A 19,568-nucleotide genomic window follows, 5' to 3' on the forward strand; every position below is an offset into this window, starting at 1 on the left:
TTTATTTCAGGGCGGTGTTTCTTACGTTCTGGTATAGAAAGCATTTCCTCGGCTACGGTTTCCCCCCCACTCTGGATGCTTGCTGTGGACAGTGGAGGGTCATTTTCTTACAAATCCTGCTCCCTTTTGCTTTTTCCTGGGCTTGATTTTAGCTACAAGACAAGGTGAGCCCTTGTCCGCAGAGAGTTTGGATTACGTCACACTCGGTGGTGTTCTGTGTGTTCCTTTTTTGGCCGGGGGCTTGGCAGCCTTTTTCGTCTTGTGGCTTGGGCGCCTTGGGCAGAGCGGGTGCACAGAAGGGAGGAGGGGAGGTACGGAAGAGAGGTGGAGGAAGCAGGGGAGAGGGGAGGCGGCTCTGGTGTGCAGGGGGGAGGCTGTCTCTCCTCCAGAGCCCCCATGCTTGCCACCGTGGGCTCCCCGGCCCGCTTTGACGCACATCCTTTGATTCGTAAGTTGCCCGAAGAGAGGTCCTTCCATCCCTTGATGGTTAACTGTGGACACAGTATTTACCAGCTGAGCCCGCGTCTTTTTCGTGTAAGACGGTGGCGTCGTGCAGATGAAATAAAGCGAGGTTCGTGGAAGCCCCATGGGGTGCCTGGATGTCGCTGTGGTTCCATGAGGCCAGGTGCTGAGCAGTAGTGTCGACGTCAGCTGCAAAAGAAAGATGGCCCCGGATCTGTGCTAAGAGCAGAAAGTCGATAAGCAAGACCCTGAAATTTCAGCAGTATCCGTTTATACCTCACTACGGATCCTTGCTCGAGGTCAGAATGCCGGGCTGTCCTAGAGCCGCCCCGCACTCACCCGCTCACCTGTCTCCCTCCGCCCCAAGGCGTCCACGAGCTGAAGGTGTTTGTGGACCTGGCCTCCATCTCAGCGGGGGAGAACGACATCGACGTGGACCGGGTGGCCTGCTTCCACGACGCCGTGCAGGGCTACTCCCCACTGCTGTACAAGCTGGACACAAGCGCGGGGTTCGACGAGTTCATGACCCATCTCGGGGAACTGTGGAGGGCCCTGAACAACGACGCATACCTGCCCCATAAGCTGGTAAGTCTTACTTCTGGCTTCATGCGAGCAGACAAAGCCGCGTGGGCGATTGCAACACCGCCAGGGGCGTGACTGCGAACTATGCCACCAGAATGACGGGGGTGGATGCGGCATTTTAAAATGACGTTTCTCTTGGGCAGACGCCTGGGTGGCTCAGTCGCTTAAGCGTCCGACTTTGGCTGGGGTCACGAGCTCACAGTCCGTGGGTTCGAGCCCCGCGTCGGACTCGGTGCTCACAGCTCGGAGTCTGGAGCCTGCTTCCCATTCCGTGTCTCCCTCTCTCCCTGCCCCTCCCCTGCTCGTGCTCTGTCTCCGTCTGTCTCTCTCTCTCTCAAAAATAAAACATTAAAAAAAAATGTTTAATGATTTTTCTTTATAGTTTAATTATTTTGAGAGAGAGAGAGTCCAGGCAAGAGTGCGGGAGGGGCAGTGAGAGAGGGAGAGAATCCCAGGCAGGCTCTGTACTGCCAGCACAGAGCCTGACGTGGGGCTTGAACTCACGAACCCTGAGATCATGACCTGAGACGAAATCAGGAGTCGGACGCTCAACCGACTGAGCCCCCTGGGAGCCCCTAAAATGATGTTTAAAACCAGTTTTCCTTCATACATGGAAATGCCTTCTCTCCCTTATTACGTTAGAAAGTGTAATTCAGAATTGCATGTAAATTAAGGACAATTCCCGTCATGCAAAACACTCATGGACAGAAGACTGACGTGTGACCAGTGTTTTTTTTTTGAATGGTAGTAACTGTTACTTAATTCTGTATATCGCTTGGTATTTTCCATATTTTCCATAAATGGTGTAAATTAACGTTTTAAATTTATATGTTTGTAAAATACATATTAATTTATATTTTGTAAGTTATATTTTGTATATATTTGTAAAATATATATTAATTTGTATTTACTTAATTCATAAGTAAGCTCTACACCCAACACAGGGCTTGAACTCAGGACCCTGAGATCAAGGGTCACATGCTCTACTGGCTGAGCCAGCCAGGTGCCCCTAGAAATCCATTTTTTACCAGAAAGAAAATGAACGTGGGGCCCCTGGGTGGCTCAGTCAGTGAAGCATCCGACTTCAGCTCAAGTCCTGGTCTCTGTTTGTGGGTTCGAGCCCCACGTCGGCCTCTGCGCTGACAGCTCGGAGCCTGGAGCCTGCTTCGGATTCTGTGTCTCCCTCTCTGCCCCCACCCCATGTTGTGTCTCTCTCTGTCTCAAGAATAAATAAAACTTTGAAAAAAAAATCTTTAAAACGAACGTGGTAGTTTAAGTAAACCACGTGCACCAGGGTTCGAGCCGACCCACACCGCATCACGTGGCTAGTCTGCAGAGGCCATGTCTGGCCAGCCGCAACCACGGAGGGTGAGGGAGGAAAGGGGAAACAGAAGGACAGGTCGAGGCATCTCCGTTTCTACTGCTGGAAGCTTACTTGCCCACAAAACATCTCCGTCATCATTTCTCCTTAGTGCTTCCGGTTGGACTTGGGGTCCCCAGAAGCACACGGAGAACGTAAGGCCACAGTGCCCTTGCTCCATCCGGCCTCACCCCCGCCTGGGGGCCCGGGAGAACCAAGCCTTCCCCCGTCCCGTCCACGTGCCCCCGCGTGCTAGCCAGGGCACACTGGCCACGGGTGGGGACACGGACAATCAGCCCGTTAGAAAAAAGGCAACACTGTGGGGCAGTGACCCGAGCGGGACAGGTGAGAGGACAGCGGGTGAGGAAAGCCTCACCCAGGGCGACTGCACTCCCAGCGGGACATGGGGAAGAGGGGCTTACACCGCGGGAAGAAGAGAAAGAAGGTGTCCCTCCTGTCCCAACAGTGCGACTCTGCCAGGAACTTAGAGTGGCTGAAAACGGTGAAGGAAAGTCACGGTTCAGTAGAGCTCACTTCCCTGTCTCTGGCAACGGCCATCAACGACAAAGGCTGCTATATCATCAGGGCCCCCGCAGATGGCCAAAAGGTGAGCCACCCCACGTCCCGGCACTGCTGTGACCTGTACGGGCTGCTGTCACTGGGGGGGGGGGGGGGGGGCGCGTTCTGCCTCCAGAAAACCAGCTTCTGCACTGGCACTTGCCTCCAGATCTCCCCAGACACGGTTCTACAGTTATCCCTTCCCGAGAGCCACGGAGGCCGCGAGGAGACGCGAGACTTCTCTTTGGAGGAGCTCAAGGAGCTTTTGAACAAGCTGATGCTGATGTCTGGCAAGAAAGATCACAGCAATGTTCAAGTAGAGATATTTTCCAAGGTGAGGACTCTCACTGCCCGCGGGCCGGACAACTCAGGAGGGTCTGAGTTGGCATTAAGTGATAGGAGGCACTCCACTTTAAATCTTTGGGGGGTGGTGGGGGGGGGGGACAGCGGGCCTGCAGAATGCAGGAACCCGAATTCAAGACGCCAAGAGATGTCTAAGCCATGACGGGCCCGTTCGGTCGGTGGTCCCGTCTTAAGGTGCGCAGGCTGAATGGTCTGTTAGTTCTGTGCGTCGCAGGGGAGACGGCCGGCGGAGGGGTCCCAGAAGGAGACTTCTGTTGCTTCGATCGCTGTGAATCAGCAAGAACCCCCCAATACCAGAAGATTTAGATCGTAGCTCTTGGTCAAAATTAAAAGCGAACATACCGTTAAAGGAGTTTCCGTTTACGTAACAGCCCCTGGCCTCTGTCAAGGGTTTTTTCTTTCAAGGCTATTTGTACCTTATGCCAATAGCCTTTATCCTCAAGAGAGTCCCCTCGGGAGGCTGATTACGTAAAGAGGAGATAAGGCCTCCGCGGCGAGCCCCGCGTGTCCGAGGCCGTGCCGGGAAGCGTGCAAAGGCCCGAACCCGAGGGGTGCTTCCCCCTCGACTCCTGCGTCGCCCGTGACACGGCTCCCACTTCCGTTCGCCACAGGTGTTCTGCAACGTGCAGAGGCTCGTGGAGTCCTTCATAAACCTATACACTGCCGGGAACATGCTGTTCAGAAACTGGACGGCCCAGGTGCACTGCTCCCCTCGACACGGCGTCTCCATCCAGATGGACTTCCGCCTGGAGCCTGTGGTCCAGCTCAAGGGCAGCGGCTCAGTAGCAGAGCTCTTGGAGGCCGTCAGCAGGCAGCTGGAGCAGTTCCTGGACCGCTGGGAGGCCTTCGTGGCGGAGAAGCGGGCCAAGCACTTTTACCTCAACTACTACACCGCCGAGCAGCTGGTGTACCTGAGCACGGAGCTCAAGAAAGTGACGCCCAGCGACGCCGCCCTCACCATGCTGTCCTTCATCAAAGGCAACTGCACCCCGAAGGACGTCGCGAAGGCCCTCAAGGAGCCCCGCGGGGAGGCTGCCAGGCACGAGGAGAAGACGGTGATCCAGGGGCTGCAGGTGATGCTCCTGCGGGAGCTCAGCCTGGCGGGCAAGCTGAGGGCCGTCCTGGAGCAGTCGCTGGCGTGCATGAGCGCCTTCCTGCCCCACTGCCTGGACCTGGAGGCCCTCGGCCGATGCCTGGCCCTCCTGGGGTGGATGCGCGGGTGCCCCGTGGAGCGCCAGCTGCCCAAGGGCCTGCACGTCGGCCGGCCCAACCTCATCGTCTGCGGCCACTCCGAGGTCTTGCTGGCCGCGCTGGCCATCTACATGCACACCCCGCAGCAGCCCCTGCCCACCTTCGACGAGGTGCTGCTCTGCACCCCGGCAACCACCTTGGAGGAGGTGGCTCTGCTCCTGCGTCGCTGCTTGACCCCGGGCTCCCGGGGGCAGGGCGTCTACAGCCTGCTGTACGCAGACCTGCTGAGCTACGAGGTGGCCAGCCAGGCGGAGGCCCTCTTCCTGAGCCTGTGCTCACAGCCGCACCACGAGGACTTCCAGCTGGTGATGGTGTGCGACAGCGAGCGGGAGCACTGTCACCTGCCCTCCGCCTTCAGCCAGCACAAGGTCCTGGTCACCCCCCAGGCGCCCCTGCGGGACATCCAGGCCTACCTGGCGCAGCACTTCCAGGCCCCCGCGCACACGCCGTCGGCCGCCGACGTGTTCCGGGACCGGACGTGCGTGGGCATCGTGGCGTCCAAGCGCGCGGGCGTCGGTAATGACCGCTCCCAGGGTGGGCGGGCCCCTCGGGTCGCGGGGGCCATCCGACGGGCCCTTCCCCCTGCACCGGGGGGGGGGGGGGCGGCTCGGATGGAGCCCTCTGTAGGCGGGGACACGGAGTCTCAGGGAGGTTTTGGCTCTCTGCGGTTGTGAATCGGGGCGATGGCTTGTTTCACCCGTTCCACATTTTGCACAGAGAAGCGACTTGCAACAAGTCTTCCTGGTCCACGGTCCTGCGCCTGATTTCCATACTCTAACGTTTCAGGGAAGTCTCTCTATGTGGAGAGATTGCACAGCAAACTGAAGATGAAGCTGAGAGGAGAAAACGTGCCCCTTAAGGTCATCCGATTGATCGACCCTCAGGTGGATGAGAACCAAGTACTGAGTTCCCTCCTGCCTTTCCTGAAGGCCCGCTATCAGACCAGACCCATGATATTCCACTTTGACGTGACCTCTTCGGTAAGTGCCCCGGGGTCTTGGTCGCGCGGCCGCTTCGGGAAAGTCAGCGTCCTCTTCCCACGCGTATTGATACTCAGTATCACCGCGTCCAAGGACCGAGCACTACAGTCCCCGGGGCTGGGAGGACGGGCCGTCTTCTGTCTAAGCACTCCTACACCTGCGTGATTCTGTCTTTAGGTGCAGACCGGACTTTGGGTGTTCATTTTCAAACTCCTCATCCTGCAGTACTTAATGGATATAAATGGGAAAATGTGGCTCCGGAACCCGTGCCATTTATACATCATTGAAATCCTGGAAAGGACCCCAGCAATGCTCAAGACGCCTTCCAAACGGGTGTGTACCACAGGGCATTTTCACGTCTCTGCACCGGTACACCCACTGTTCCCTTAGCAAAGCAGCTGAGCACAGTGTTAGTAAAGACAATTCAGTCTTTAAAATTATTTTTCTAATAATGTCTGGAATGAAAATACCGTCATCTGTTAGCAGTATCTTATGTTTGTTTTGTTCACTTCGGGATTCATGCTGTTGGTGTTAAATGCCAGCAGTGCTCGCAATGAAGTAAGTTCGTCTGCTGGACACGGTCCGTCTTTCTTAATGCCAGTCAAGATGGGAAGGAGGCTTTTGTCATGTACATTTCTTTTTTTGAGAGAGAGAGAGAGAGAGAGCGCGCGCATGTGCAAACTGGGGAAGGGCAGGGAGAGAGGGAGAGCGAGAATCTCAAGCAGGCCCTATGCTCAGTGCAGAGCCCAACATGGGGCTCGATCCCACAACCCTGGGATCATGACCTGAGCTGGATGTTCAGCTGACTGAACCATCCAGGCGCCCCCTGTCGTGTACATTTCTAAACGAAAGGGTGGGCATCTTGCACACGCGTGTGCAGCGCACACACACGTGCTTAATAGAGATTTTGTTTCAGGGGGCGCCTGGGTGGCTCAGTCAGTTGAGCGCCCAACTTCAGCTCAGGTCATGATCTCACCGTTGGTGGGTTCGAGCCCCACGTCGGGCTCTGTGCTGATGGCTCAGAGCCTGGAGCCTGCTTCAGATTCTGTGCCTCCTTCTCTCTGTGTTCCTCCCCTGCTCATGCTCTGTTTCTCCCCCTCTCTCTCTCTCTCAAAAATAAATAAAGATTAAAAAAAAAATTTAGAGATTCTGTTTCAAGAAGTCGGGTAGAAAAGATTTAGCAGCTGAGAAGGTAAGTTCCCACGATGCCTCAGCATACAAAAGAAAGCAGTCTCGTGTGCAAAGGAGGCTGCGGAAATCAGTTGACGCAAAGTAGTTGCTCATAAAGGCCCGTCTGGTGCAGACCGCGTGAAGGGTTAAGGTGCAGAACGATGGTTCGGGAAAACGGAGCCATACGCGTTTTCTTTGTGTCTCCCCTTTCCAGAGTACGCACGGCCCCCAGTTCAGTTTTCTCGACATCTTCCCAAGAGTCACCTGCCGGCCTCCCAAGGAAGTGATCGATATGGAGCTGAATCCCGAGGAGAACTCCAGAGATCCGGGGATGGACCAGGGCGTGTTCCAAAGCGAGACTTTCCAGAGGCCTTACCAGTATCTGAGACGGTTCCACCAGAAAGAAAACCTGGACTCGTTCCTGTACCAAGAAGGCTGTGTGGAAGGCACCCCTACGGAATGCCTGCAGTATTTCCTGATCTACTGCGGGGTGATAGATCCATCGTGGTCAGAGCTCCGGAACTTTGCCGGGTTCCTCAATTACCAGCTCCGAGATTGCGAGGGTTCCCTCTTCTGCAACCCAGACGTAACTGGAGACACGCTGGGGGGCTTCAAGAACTTTGTGGTCACCTTCATGATCTTCATGGCAAGAGATTTCGCCACACCAACCCTTCACACGTCCGACCAAAGCCCCGGGAGGTACGCGGTCCCCATGGATGGGGTCAGGGAAGAAGATCTCGCCCCTTTCACTCTCCGGAGGAGGTGGGAGTCCGAGCCTCACCCGTATGTGTTCTTCAACGGCGACCACACGTCCATGACATTCATAGGCTTCCACATCCAGCCCAACCAGAACGGCAGCCTTGACGCGGTGGATCTCTCCAGCAGGACGGTCATCAAGAAAGACGTCATGGCGATGGAACTGTACCGGGGGCTGTCACTCCAGAGGGTGCCCTTCAACGTTGACTTTGACCAGCTGCCCAGGCATGAGAAACTGGAAAGGCTGTGCCTGGCGTTAGGGATCCAGTGGCCCACGGACCCCGATGAAACCTATGAGCTCACCATGGACAACATGCTTAAGATCCTTGCCATCGAGATGCGGTTCCGGTGTGGGATCCCCGTTATCATCATGGGGGAGACCGGCTGCGGGAAAACCAGACTCATTAAGTTCCTCAGCGACCTGCGGCGTGGGAGCACCCAAGCTGAAACCATGAAGTTGGTCAAGGTCCACGGAGGAACGACGGCAGAGATGATCTACTCCAAAGTCCGGGAGGCCGAGGAACTCGCTGTCTTCAACAAGGAGCAGCATCAGCTGGGCACCATCTTGTTTTTCGATGAAGCCAACACAACGGAAGCCATAAGCTGCATCAAGGAAGTCCTGTGCGATCGTACCGTGAACGGCCAGCCCCTGGTCAAGGACTCGGGCCTGCACATCATAGCCGCCTGCAACCCTTACCGGAAGCACTCGCAGGAGATGATCAGCCGTTTGGAGGCGGCCGGTTTGGGGTACAGGGTCCGCTCGGAGGACACGGCGGAGAAGCTTGGCTCCACCCCTCTCCGGCAGCTGGTGTACCGGGTCCATGCTCTGCCGCCGAGCCTCATCCCCCTGGTGTGGGACTTCGGGCAGCTGAATAATACCGCCGAGAAGCTCTATATCCAGCAGATCGTGCAGAGGACGGTGGACTCCGTCGGGGTGGACGAAGCCCAGATCCGGGCCATCACGGAGGTGCTTTCCGCCTCGCAGAGCTTCATGAGGAAGAGAGGAAACGAGTGTGGCTTTGTCAGCCTCAGGGACGTGGAGCGCTGTGTCCGAGTCTTCATGTGGTTTTACGAGCACCGCGTGATGCTCCTGTCCCAGCTGGACGCCTTCCTCTGCAGGGCCGACGTGGACCAAAGCGGCTTCGAGAGAGATCCCGTCCTCTGGTCCCTGGTGCTGGCCCTCGGGGTGTGCTATCACGCCTCCTTAGAACAGAAGGAGTCCTATTGGAAGACCATCTGCAGGCTCTTTCCGGAACCCTACAACGACAGCAAGGTCGTCCTGGAGGAGATAACTCGAATGCAGGATCTCTTCCTGGATGGCGTGTCTTTGCGCAAAACCATCGCCAGGAACTTGGCTTTGAAAGAGAATGTCTTCATGATGGTCATCTGCATCGAGCTGAAGATTCCTCTCTTCCTGGTGGGGAAGCCCGGCAGCTCTAAATCTCTTGCCAAGACCATTGTGGCGGATGCCATGCAAGGCCCGGCGGCCCACTCAGACCTCTTCCGCAACCTGAAGCAGGTCCACCTGGTGTCGTTCCAGTGCAGCCCCCACTCCACCCCGCAGGGCATCATAAGCACCTTCAAGCAGTGCGCCCGCTTCCAGCAGGGCAAGGACCTGCAGGAGTACGTGTCCGTGGTGGTGTTGGACGAGGTGGGGCTGGCCGAGGACTCGCCCAAGATGCCCCTGAAGGCGCTGCACCCGCTGCTGGAGTACGGCTGCATCGAAGACCATCCTGCCCCCCACCAAAAGGTTGGCTTCATAGGCATTTCCAACTGGGCCCTGGACCCCGCCAAGATGAACCGGGGCATTTTTGTGTCCCGCGGCAGTCCCAGCAAGAAGGAGCTCATGGAGAGCGCCAAGGGTATCTGCTCCTCGGAGCCCCTGGTTCAACAGAGAGTGCAGGGCTTCTTTGCGCCCTTTGCCAGAGCCTATGAAACGGTGTGCAGGAAGCAAGACAAGGAGTTCTTCGGGCTCCGCGACTACTACAGCCTCATCAAGATGGTCTTCGCCAGGGCGAAGGCTTCTGATAAAGAGCCTTCCCCGCAAGACATCGCGCAGGCCGTCCTCCGCAACTTCAGCGGCAAAGACGACATCCACGCGCTGGACATTTTTATGGCCGCCTTGCCCGAGGCGAAGTGCTCAGAGGCGGTCAGCACCATACAGCTGATCGAGCAGAACATGTGCGGCCGCCTCCAGAAGGCGGCGGGCGGGGAGCCGGACGAGTCCGAGTCCCGCTACCTGCTCGTGCTGACCAGAAACTACGCGGCCCTCCAGGTCCTGCAGCAAATGTTCTTCAGGGACGACCAGCAGCCGGAGATCATTTTCGGCTCCAGCTTTCCCCGGGACCAAGAGTACACCCAGATCTGCAGGAACATCAACCGGGTGAAGATCTGCATGGAGACCGGCAAGACGGTGGTGCTGCTCAACCTCCAGAGCCTCTATGAGAGCCTGTACGACGCGCTCAACCAGTACTACGTCTACCTGGGAGGCCAGAAGTACGTGGACCTCGGGCTGGGGACCCATCGGGTCAAGTGCCGGGTCCACCCCGACTTCCGATTGATCGTCATCGAGGAGAAAGACGTCGTCTACAAACAGTTCCCCATCCCTCTCATCAACCGGCTGGAGAAGCACTACCTGGACATCAACACCGTTCTGGAGAAATGGCAGAGAAGGGTCGTGGAGGAGCTCAAGGCCTGGGTGGAGAGGTTCGTGGATGTGAAAGCTCAGCACTTTGCAGGCGGACACAGATACAGCCCTTCCGAAGTCTTCGTCGGGTACCACTCGGACGCTTGTGCCTCTGTGGTGCTGCAGGTCACGGAGAGGCTAGGCCGCGAGGCCTTGACCGACGAACTTTACCAGAGGGTGTGCGAGGAGGCCAAGTCGATACTGCTGGGCTGTGCCACGCCGGACGCCGTGGTCCGCCTGGGCGCTTCCTCCCTGGGCCTGTTCACCGCCCAGGCGCTGTCTCGGGAGTACTATCACACGCAGCAGCACAGCTCCTTTGCGGACTTCCTCCGGGCCCAGCTGCGCACGGTGGACCCCGAGCACCACCTGGAACGCCGCATCGTCTTCACGGAGGTGATTGTCTCGCTACGCTTTTACCCTGGTCCCCTTTCACCCCAGAGGCCTTGGATCCCTAGGGTCCAGAATTCAGGACTCCTTTCAAGGCAGTGCGTAGGGGAGGCGCCTGGGGGGGCTCGGTCGGTTGGGTGTCCGACTTCGGCTCGGGTCACGATCTCGTGGTCCGTGAGTTCGAGCCCCGCGTCAGGCTCTGTGCCGACAGCTCGGAGCCTGGAGCCTGTTTCGGATTCTGGGTCTCCCTCTCTCTCTCTGCCCCTCCCTCTCTCATGCTCTGTCTCCCTCCCTCTCTGTCAAAACTAAGTAAACGTTAAAAAAAAAAATTACACACACACACAAAAAAAAAGGCAGTGCCTAGGAATCATAGATGGCTACGTTGAGACTCCGCTTTCTCTCCATGGAGTGTGAGAGACCCAAATCCTCAAAAAAGTTCAGGCCAAGCGAGTCTCGAGTGCCTGCTTCCGCGCAGTCCTCTGCGTGGAGGGTAACGCTGTGGACAACGTTCGCTTCAGCAAATGAAGGGACGCCTTCCAGTACCGGGCTGAGGGCACTGAGAACATAGACGTGTGTTGGCACGCTTCTTGGCCTCAGTCAGCATACAGCGTGCGACTTGTGAGCAGGTGCCATGGATATCGTAAGACAGTGCTATCCGTGGAGGCAGAAGGGGGCGACGCAGATCAGGGTATGAGGTCAGAGGACCCGCCAGCCGATCGTGACGTGTGGCTGGGACAGTAGTACAGGCCACCTACTTGAGCCGAGCTGTCAAGGGGTGAAATCGCTCCAGGGACTGGTCGCTGGGCAGCGTGAGGTTCGAGGACGCAAGGACCGAGAGGTGGGGTTGAGATGCCGTTGGAGAGACTTCACAGCGGGTCTTACCAGCGGTGCCGACGAGGGGTCTGCCGTAGAGACGGGAGAGATGGCAGAATTCTTGTCGAGATGGGTCCCATTGCCTGGGACGGGGAGGGAGAAGGCCAGAGAGAAGAGCGTCGCAGAAAAGATAGGCCAGTCCGTAGGCTGCTGGGCCAGTTTAGTCCGAGAGAGGAGCACGTGGGACAGAATGGAGAAATAGTCCAGATATCAGTTGGCAGAGCTAGGGGCTGATTCTTTTGGGGGGGCCGTGGAAGACGGAGGCGTCTAGGGATGGTTCCCCAGATCGTGCTCTGGATGCCTGGAGGCTCGGACAGTCACAGTCCGGGAATGAGCAACAAACAAGTATTGGTGGTAAGTGCCATCCAGGGCACACCTTGCTGCCCCCTGTGACATCCAGGCGGCGACGTCTGTCTGGACGATTGCAGCAAGACTGAGGGAGAAATGGCGGGGGCGTTGAGCCCTGAGCAATCGTCAGAATTTCCATTAGGGGCCACACACGGAGAGCTGCTCCAAGGAGACTTGAAGGCACCTAGGGAACAGGATGAGTCTTCTCTCTAGAACGTTTCGATCCCATGGGTTCTGTGTGCCTCAACGCTGCCTCGTTTTTAAAATCTCCTCTGGGTTTGGGTTCTTTTCTGTGTACCAACTAACTCCACAACGCATGCTGGAGCCCATGGAAGGTATTTGTTCAACATCCTCACGTTTCTGGGGCTTAACCCAGCAGACCTGTAAACCTTCCCTTGAATTCTAGCCAGTAACTTGCGTTTCCTGACTTTGTAGATCACCACTTTCTCCAGACTGCTGACCAACCGTGACTGCGAAGTTTTGCAATCAGAAGGGGGGGACGGAGCTCTGAAGCCCATGATCCTGTCTCTGCAGCAGTTTGACACCGAGGGCTCATTCCTCAGAGAAGTCCAGTGAGGCTCCCGCCTTCCCTCCCTGTCCCCTCTGCCCCCAGCCCTGACTGCTCTGTCCTTCACTCACAGGGCTGCAGGGACCATCGGGCTGTCACCAGCCCTGGCTCGTGACCGCGGAAGCCACATGACCGAGAAGGGTGCTTGTTGCATTCTTCCAGTGCCCCCTCGTCTCTGCTGCCTCTGCACAGGCATCCTTCTTGGGGGGGTGGAGGGAAGCATCCTCTCGTCTCATCAGGGAAGCATTTCCCCGGGTTTACATGCCCTCCCCTGGCTTGTCCGCTCACACAGAGGAGATCCTCACCCGAGGCACTCGTTCTCGGTCGTCTTCTACATCCCATCAGTCTGGGGGAGTTTCATCGCCTGTTTCTAAGGACGGATAACTTCCTTTTTCCTCCAGAAACTGCTTAACTGATGCAGCCAGGTGTAAAATCCTCATTATTCAAACCAATTTTGAAGACGGAGTCCACAGCGCTCAACTCATTGCTTCAGCTAAGTATGTGTTTGTTATTTTTCTCAGAAACTACCCAGAAAGCCCAAATTTTATTCAGGAGTTCCTAAAGAATTTCTCCCCGGAAATTTAGCCTACAGAGAAGGCTAAAACCAGGCAACAGTGGTAAAATGCCAAGAAGTATAAATGATAGAATATTAGCAGGATATAAAAGACTATCCTAGAGGGGCCCCCGTGTGGCTCAGCTGGTTAAGCGTCCGACTTCGGCTCAGGTCATGATCTCAGAGTTCGTGGGTTTGAGCCCCTTGTGGGGCTCTGTGCTGACAGCTCAGAGCCTGGAGCCTACTTCCGATTCTGTGTCTCCCTCTCTCTGGAGCTCCCTGCTAACGCTGTGTCTCTGTCTCTCAAAAATAAACATTAGAAAGGAAGGGAGGGAGGGAGGGAGGAAGGATGGAAAGAGGGAGGGAGGGAGGAAGGAAGGAAGGAAGGAAGGAAGGAAGGAAGGAAGGAAGGAAGGAGGGGGGGGAGAGAAGGAAAGAAAGCAAGATAAGAAGACTTAAGATTGAAGCTGACCGCTCACAGGAGCGGTCAGCCGCTTTCACAACGTTGGCTTTGTCTGTTTGTTTGTTTGTTTGTTTGTTTTGTTTTGACTTGTTCGTCCTTCCTTGCTTGTTTTAAAACAGGTATTCTGCTATAAACGAAATCAACAAGATACAAGGGAATCAGGGCTGCATCTTGGTCTATTTCATCACGAAACTGTCCCGGATAGAGAGTGGAGCGTCCTATGTGGGATTCCACGGGGGTAGGCTGAAAATGGCAGCAAATAACGCTTATTTAGATAATGTGCAGAGTTGCTCCTGATTTGCTCCCGTGGCGTACAAGCCTGGGATCCGAGCACCGGTGTTGATCTCAACGAGATTCGTTTCGGATGCAATTAAATTTCTTAACCCCGGGTTATTGCAGGAAACACGCGTGTCTGGGCTGGCTGCTACAGTGTGCAGGACTCCCTTACTGACTGGTAGATAAGCACCAGTGTTTTCTTTTAATAGTGTCTTTAATCGTGTCTTTAATCATGTCTTTTATTACACGGGTAGCCTAGAGAAGGCACTCCCAACTGGCATTGCTCTGGAAGCACTGATACTTAATGCCTGGTTCGGGGGGGGGCAGGGAATGCTACCTTAAGCCTCTCTTTTTTTTCTGAGGAATGGGTCACCAATTGTTTCACGCATAAGAAAATTGGTATTCTAGAAACTGGCAAGTGACGGTTTACTTTAAGAATGTCGTAGATAACGGGGGGTAAATCTTGCCAGTTTCCCGCACCCCTTTTCTAGCTGTGATGGGGCAAGATTACTAAAAAATGTAAAAAGAATCAAGAACCAGGGCGCCTCGGTGGCTTAGTTGGTTAAACATCCAACTCTTGGTTTCGGCTCAGGTCGTGATCTCAGGGTTTGTGAGTTCATGCCCCACATTGGGCTCTGCTCTGACAGCACAGAGCCTGCTTGGGATTCTCTCCTCCTCCCCTGCTCGTGCACTCTCTGTCTCTCTCAAAATAAATCAATAAACTTAAAAAAAAAAAAAGAATTAAAAACCTTCAGATACCCTTTACAAAAAGGCAGATCTTTCCATTCTTATGAGTGATGTTTATGTTACAGTTATTGAAATAGATAGCAGGGTCAGGTGGCTTCTGTGTGTGAACCAGAGTCACTAAAGGGTGACTAAGGGGACTAAAGGGTACAAACCATTCAGCAATAGGTGTATTTAAAAAAATTTTTTTTTAATCTTTATTTTTGAGAGAGAGAGAGAGCACAAGCAAGAGAGAGGCAGAGAGAGAGGAGACACAGAATCCAAAGCAGGCTCCAGGCTCTGTGCTGTCAGCACAGAGCCCGACGCGGGGCTCGAACTCACGGACCGTGAGATCACGACCCGAGCTGCCGTCGGATGCTTAACCAACTGGGCCCCCCAACACCCCTGAGCAGCTGCGAATTTAAACATCAGGCCCTGTGGTGTGTCCCTGCTTGTGGCCAAGAGGACACCAGGAAAAGCATGGGGACGTTCTCAGTGGCTTCATTCCTCACAGGGCTGTGGCAGTCTGTGCACATTGACGACCTGTGCAAGTCCACGGTCATGGTTTCGGACGTGACTAGATTGCAGGATGTGACCATCAGCCAGCTGTTTAAACCAGAAGGGGACTCCGAGTGTAAGTCCGGAGGAAGCCTTTGGGGCCATAGGTGGGTGGTGGCCGGGAGCACGGAGGAACAGGGAGGTCCCCATTGAGTCCCCGCACCTGCCCCGAGGCGGGGGGGGCAAGTCCCAGGACACCTTCCTCTGCTTCCAAGGCCAGGCGCAGGTCAGCGTGCCCACATGGGAAAATGGGTCCTAGTGGACACATCGGGCTGTGAAATGGGGCCTGTGGTGCATGTCAGACTCTGGTCGCCAGCACCCTGTGTCAGCCGTGTGAGCCCATGACAGGAGGGAAGGTTGGTGCTGGTGGAGCCCGTGACCCGGGCCTGCCGGAGCCCGGCCCGTGTGACCCACTGCGGGGGTGAGGGACCAGGGAGGCCTGCGGGCAAGAGCCCGAGTGCACCTCCCTTTCTCCGCGGCTTGATCACACTTCTGTTGCAGTGGAGACCGGACACGGGGCCGGTGACAGCCTAGAGGAACCGATGGAAACCGAGGCTGTGGGGTCAGAGGAGGCGCCAGGGGTGGACCTGGGGACAGAAGGCTCGACGGCGATGGGCAACGCTGAGCAGGGCGGAAGCCATGTGAGTTCTGGCTCTTTCTAGTTCTGGGGCCTCCCGGGACGCGGGCCTACCCCACAGGCTGTCCCCTCCTGTCTCCCGGAGTCGAGGCCCTGGGCCAAGGCGGGATCTGACCGGGCTGAATCCCCGGGGGGACCCGCGGCCCCCGACAGCGACTCTCGAGGGATTGGGGGGGGGGGCGGCGGGGGGGGGGGAGGGCTGACTGTCCCCGTGACACACACAGATCATGGACACCACCAGCCTGCTGAGGAGCTGCATACAGAGTGCCGTGGGCACGCTCCGCGACCAGGATGGCCGCCAGCGCAGCATGCGGAGAGTGGAGATCCTTCTCGGCCTCCTAGACGAGGATGACGATGACGAGGTCAAAGGTATGGGGCCCCACGGGCGGCACGGGGGAGCGCGACCGTTGCCCCCGTGGCCCCAGGGCTCGCAGGGGCCGCGGGTGCAGCAGGGACCTCGGTGCAGCTCCCAAATCTCGCCCGAGACCCTGGGGTCACTGGACGTCCATCAGAGCCCCCCGCTCGATGCCCGTGGGGGATGCCCAAAGCACATGCCCTCTGCTTTTCTGCAGCTGCGTTCTTGCGGGCATCCAAGGCGCGCCTCTACGTGCTCCTAAAGCAGCAGGAAGACCAGTCCCTGTTCAACATGAAGGAGTGGGTGACCCGGGAGGCCTCGAATCAGGACGCTCTGCAGGAGGCAGGCACATTCAGGTACTGGGCCGCGGGGGGGGTGGCTCGGTGTGGCAGTGGGACACGAGCGTCCCGGCCGTGGACGGCTCGCCCGCGTGCCTCATCTGCAAGCTCCGTGCGGTTCAGAGCGGTCCATGTTTTCCCCAAAGGGGGCAGAATGGTCTGGGTGGAGGTCAGATGGGGTTTGCTAGACTCTGGTCTCCTTTTCTGTGTGTGCACGTTTTGTCGTAAGAACAGCACCCAACTTAACAAAAGTAGAATGTGTGTCCCCGCAGGGTGTTAACCCCGACCAACGTGGTCGTCCATGGAAATGGCTGCTGTTTTAGGTTACGGGAAAGGGGACAGGCAGGGAAGGAAGGGGAATGGTTTTCTCAGGCCTGCTGCTTAGTCGAAGTCATTTGATAATACAAACGTCGGGTCCGGGAGTATTCATGTATCACCCGTGGTCCTTTTTCCGTAAAACCTGGATGGACCCTTTTCTCAGGACTAAGTCAAGACACCTGGTGTTCTGGAGGGAGGCGGGACACGGTGGGTCCCACAGGGAAGGTCCAGCCGCCCCGAGTCGGCAGGGTCCTCTTAGGCTGGTCACACATCCTCGTGCCCTGGCTCCTCACTTCTGGAGGAACGTTCGGCTCCTCTGGTCTCGTAAGGGTCCGGTCTTCCCCAGCCGTGATCGGCTGGCCTCGGGACCCTGCCTCTGTGTGATGGGCTGGCGGGAAATGTGGGAGCCCCCAGAGTTCCTGCTTCTGTGTTTTTCTTTACTTACCCTTAGTTTCTTTCCCACTTAGGCTTTCTGAGTAAGGAATTTTATAAGATCAGATATTAATCTAGATCATTTTCCTTGGTTACACCTTACAGATATTATATTTTTACTTTTTTAACGTTTCTTAATTTTCGACAGAGAGAGAGAGAGAGAGAGAGGGAGAGAGTGTGAGCAGGGAGAGGCAGAGAGAGAGGGAGACACAGAATGGGAAGCAGGCCCCAGGCTCCGAGCTGCCAGCACAGAGCCTGACGTGGACCCAGGGCTTGAACTCACAAACGGTGAGATCGTGACCCGAGCCAAAGTCGGACTGAGGCACCCAGGCTCCCCACTCCCCTTACAGATATTATTAAATATTTAACTTCATGCCAGTAATCCTAAAAATCTGTATTTTTGGTTTCCCCTTCACACCGCCCCTCCAGCAGCCAGACTCCCCACACTCGGCAGGTGTCCAGAGCGGTGTGTGGGGCCCCTCCTTGTCACTGCTCTGCTGTTGGGTGTATTGAGACTGGCCCACCCCTCAGCAGTTGCCGGGGGTGTCTGAACACCCCTGCATGGGGTGGTCAGACCACAGCTGTAACTCACCTGTGTCGGGTGTCAGGTGGGCTTTGGAGCCTACTAGTTCACTCTCACAAGCCTCTGGGGGCCACTCTGTTTACCGTCCATGTACTGGGGACCTAAGTCACTTCCCTTCTTGCGATTAAAGTCCAAATCTTTGGGGCGCCTGGGTGACTCAGTCGGTTGAACATCCGACTTCGGCTCGGGTCACGATCTCTCAGTCCCTGAGTTTGAGCCCCGCGTCGGGCTCTGTGCCGACAGCTCGGAGCCTGGAGCCTGCTTGGGATTCTGTGTCTCCCTCTCTCTCTGCCCCTCCCCCGCTTTCCCTCCCCCCGCCACCCCCACCTCCCCCGCAAATAAATAAACATTAAAAAATAAATCCAAGTCATTTCAGTCTTGGTTTTCCCCGATGCCCGAAGCCTGCATACCCGTCCAGGTACACCTTCCCCTCTCCCCCCACTGCCGGCTTCTACATTTCATCCTGTGGTTTCCTACGCTTTTTCTACTTAGGCATTTTTTTCTGTAAATCAAGTGCTCTCTTGACTGTTAGTGTGCTTCGTTTCCTCCCTAGGCGCTTGTGAAATCTCCACAGGTCCCCGCACACTGCATACTTCCATTTTTTCCAATGGAACCTGACTTTTTCTCCCCAACATTAACTACTTGGTAGTAGGTTCCTTGCAGGGTATTATAGAGTTTATGATCACGCATAAACATCGTTATAACAGCGAAGTACAACAGCGTTAACAGAAGCAGGGGAACGTGTGTACGTATGCAAACCCTTTTGGATCCAATGTCCACAGACATGAGTAAAACCATGTTTTAGAGAAGCGTGTACTTTCCTGTTTAACTTGACCCCCAACACACTTATTTTGGCCTGTGCTTTATCATTTTCTCCCTGCAACTGTTGTTTGTTTTTTCTTAAAGTAATTTTTTTTTTCCCCAAATGAATGTGGTCCCTTTTTTCTGTAGAGAGCCTTTACTTGCTTTGGGGAAATAGCTATATAACAAAACACAACAGATGCTGCTTGGAAACTGATTCGACGTAGAATTAAGGTCCATTCCCATCCCGTCCCCAATCCGTTTCTACCTGTGAACTTTTCTTCGGGCACCTAAAAACGATGCCAGTTTCCATGTGTTGCCAGAGCCGTGGTGTTGCATCGATAGACCAGGTGTCTCGTGACCAACGAACCGAATGTCAACAGAATGGAGCCCCCGCCCCCCCCCCCCCCCCACCGTGCTCCGTGCTTGCCGAGCTGGCACGCGGTCTCCTCTCTCCCCCACTGCAGGCAGACCCTCTGGAAACGGGTCCAGGGTGTGGTGACCCCCCTCCTGGCGAGCATGGTGTCCGTCCTCGACATAGACAGCAATCTTGAGCTACTGATCAGGCCAGACTCTCCATCCTGGACAAGAGATCTTTGGATGTTTATTTTCCGTGACATCAAGCTTCTGAACATTCCTCTTGTGACAAATGATATGAGGTGAATAAGAGAGGTGTGTGTGTGTGTGTGTGTGTGTGTGTGTGTGTGTGTGTGTGTGTGAGTGAAGGGAAAAAACCGTAAGGCAGGTGCAGTCTTAACATGCTCATCCAAGTAGTTGATGAAGTGTATGTATCGACATTGGAATCACATTTATTTTAGATGCTGGATCTGGGGCGCCTGGGTGGCTCAGTCATTTGAGTGTCCCACTGTTGATTGCGGCTCAGGTCATGATCTCGAGGTTCGTGGGATCGAGCCCTAAGTCGGGCTGTGAGCGCTGAGCACGGAGCCTGCTTAAGATTCTCTCTCCTTCCGCCGCTGCCCCACTCACACGTGCACGCACTGTCTCTAAAGTTAAAAATTAAGAAATTAAATGCCAGGTCTGTTTGCAGCCTAAGGGCGATGGCATCGCTGTCACAAACGGGTTCTTGAAAGTTCTGAGAATTCCTTGTTTCACTCCCCTTCCTCATGGCCCTGCTTTCAGAGCACCACCCCAGGTACAACTGCCAGCTTGGGCCGCATCCGGACTGG

The 19,568-nt window shown here is 55.7% G+C and overlaps 1 protein-coding gene across 5 annotated transcripts in view; it reads left to right on the forward strand.

Moving 5' to 3' along the window:
- The window catches only part of RNF213 (ring finger protein 213), a 117,994-nt gene that overhangs the window by 50,350 nt on the left and 48,076 nt on the right, over positions 1 to 19,568 (forward strand). For all 5 annotated transcript variants that reach the window (XM_040456612.1, XM_040456608.1, XM_040456609.1 and 2 more), the window contains 15 exons: positions 830 to 1,047; positions 2,871 to 3,011; positions 3,132 to 3,296; positions 3,937 to 5,092; positions 5,363 to 5,556; positions 5,734 to 5,889; positions 6,941 to 10,561; positions 12,212 to 12,348; positions 12,746 to 12,841; positions 13,480 to 13,598; positions 14,874 to 14,993; positions 15,419 to 15,558; positions 15,779 to 15,923; positions 16,127 to 16,265; positions 18,849 to 19,040. In XM_040456612.1, coding sequence (XP_040312546.1) covers positions 830 to 1,047; positions 2,871 to 3,011; positions 3,132 to 3,296; positions 3,937 to 5,092; positions 5,363 to 5,556; positions 5,734 to 5,889; positions 6,941 to 10,561; positions 12,212 to 12,348; positions 12,746 to 12,841; positions 13,480 to 13,598; positions 14,874 to 14,993; positions 15,419 to 15,558; positions 15,779 to 15,923; positions 16,127 to 16,265; positions 18,849 to 19,040 — 6,739 coding nt within the window. The remainder of the gene's footprint in view (positions 1 to 829; positions 1,048 to 2,870; positions 3,012 to 3,131; positions 3,297 to 3,936; positions 5,093 to 5,362; positions 5,557 to 5,733; positions 5,890 to 6,940; positions 10,562 to 12,211; positions 12,349 to 12,745; positions 12,842 to 13,479; positions 13,599 to 14,873; positions 14,994 to 15,418; positions 15,559 to 15,778; positions 15,924 to 16,126; positions 16,266 to 18,848; positions 19,041 to 19,568) is intronic.

Source organism: Herpailurus yagouaroundi, unplaced genomic scaffold (assembly GCF_014898765.1).
Source record: "Herpailurus yagouaroundi ecotype Mexico unplaced genomic scaffold, PumYag 217, whole genome shotgun sequence".
NCBI classification, from domain to species: domain Eukaryota; kingdom Metazoa; phylum Chordata; class Mammalia; order Carnivora; family Felidae; genus Herpailurus; species Herpailurus yagouaroundi.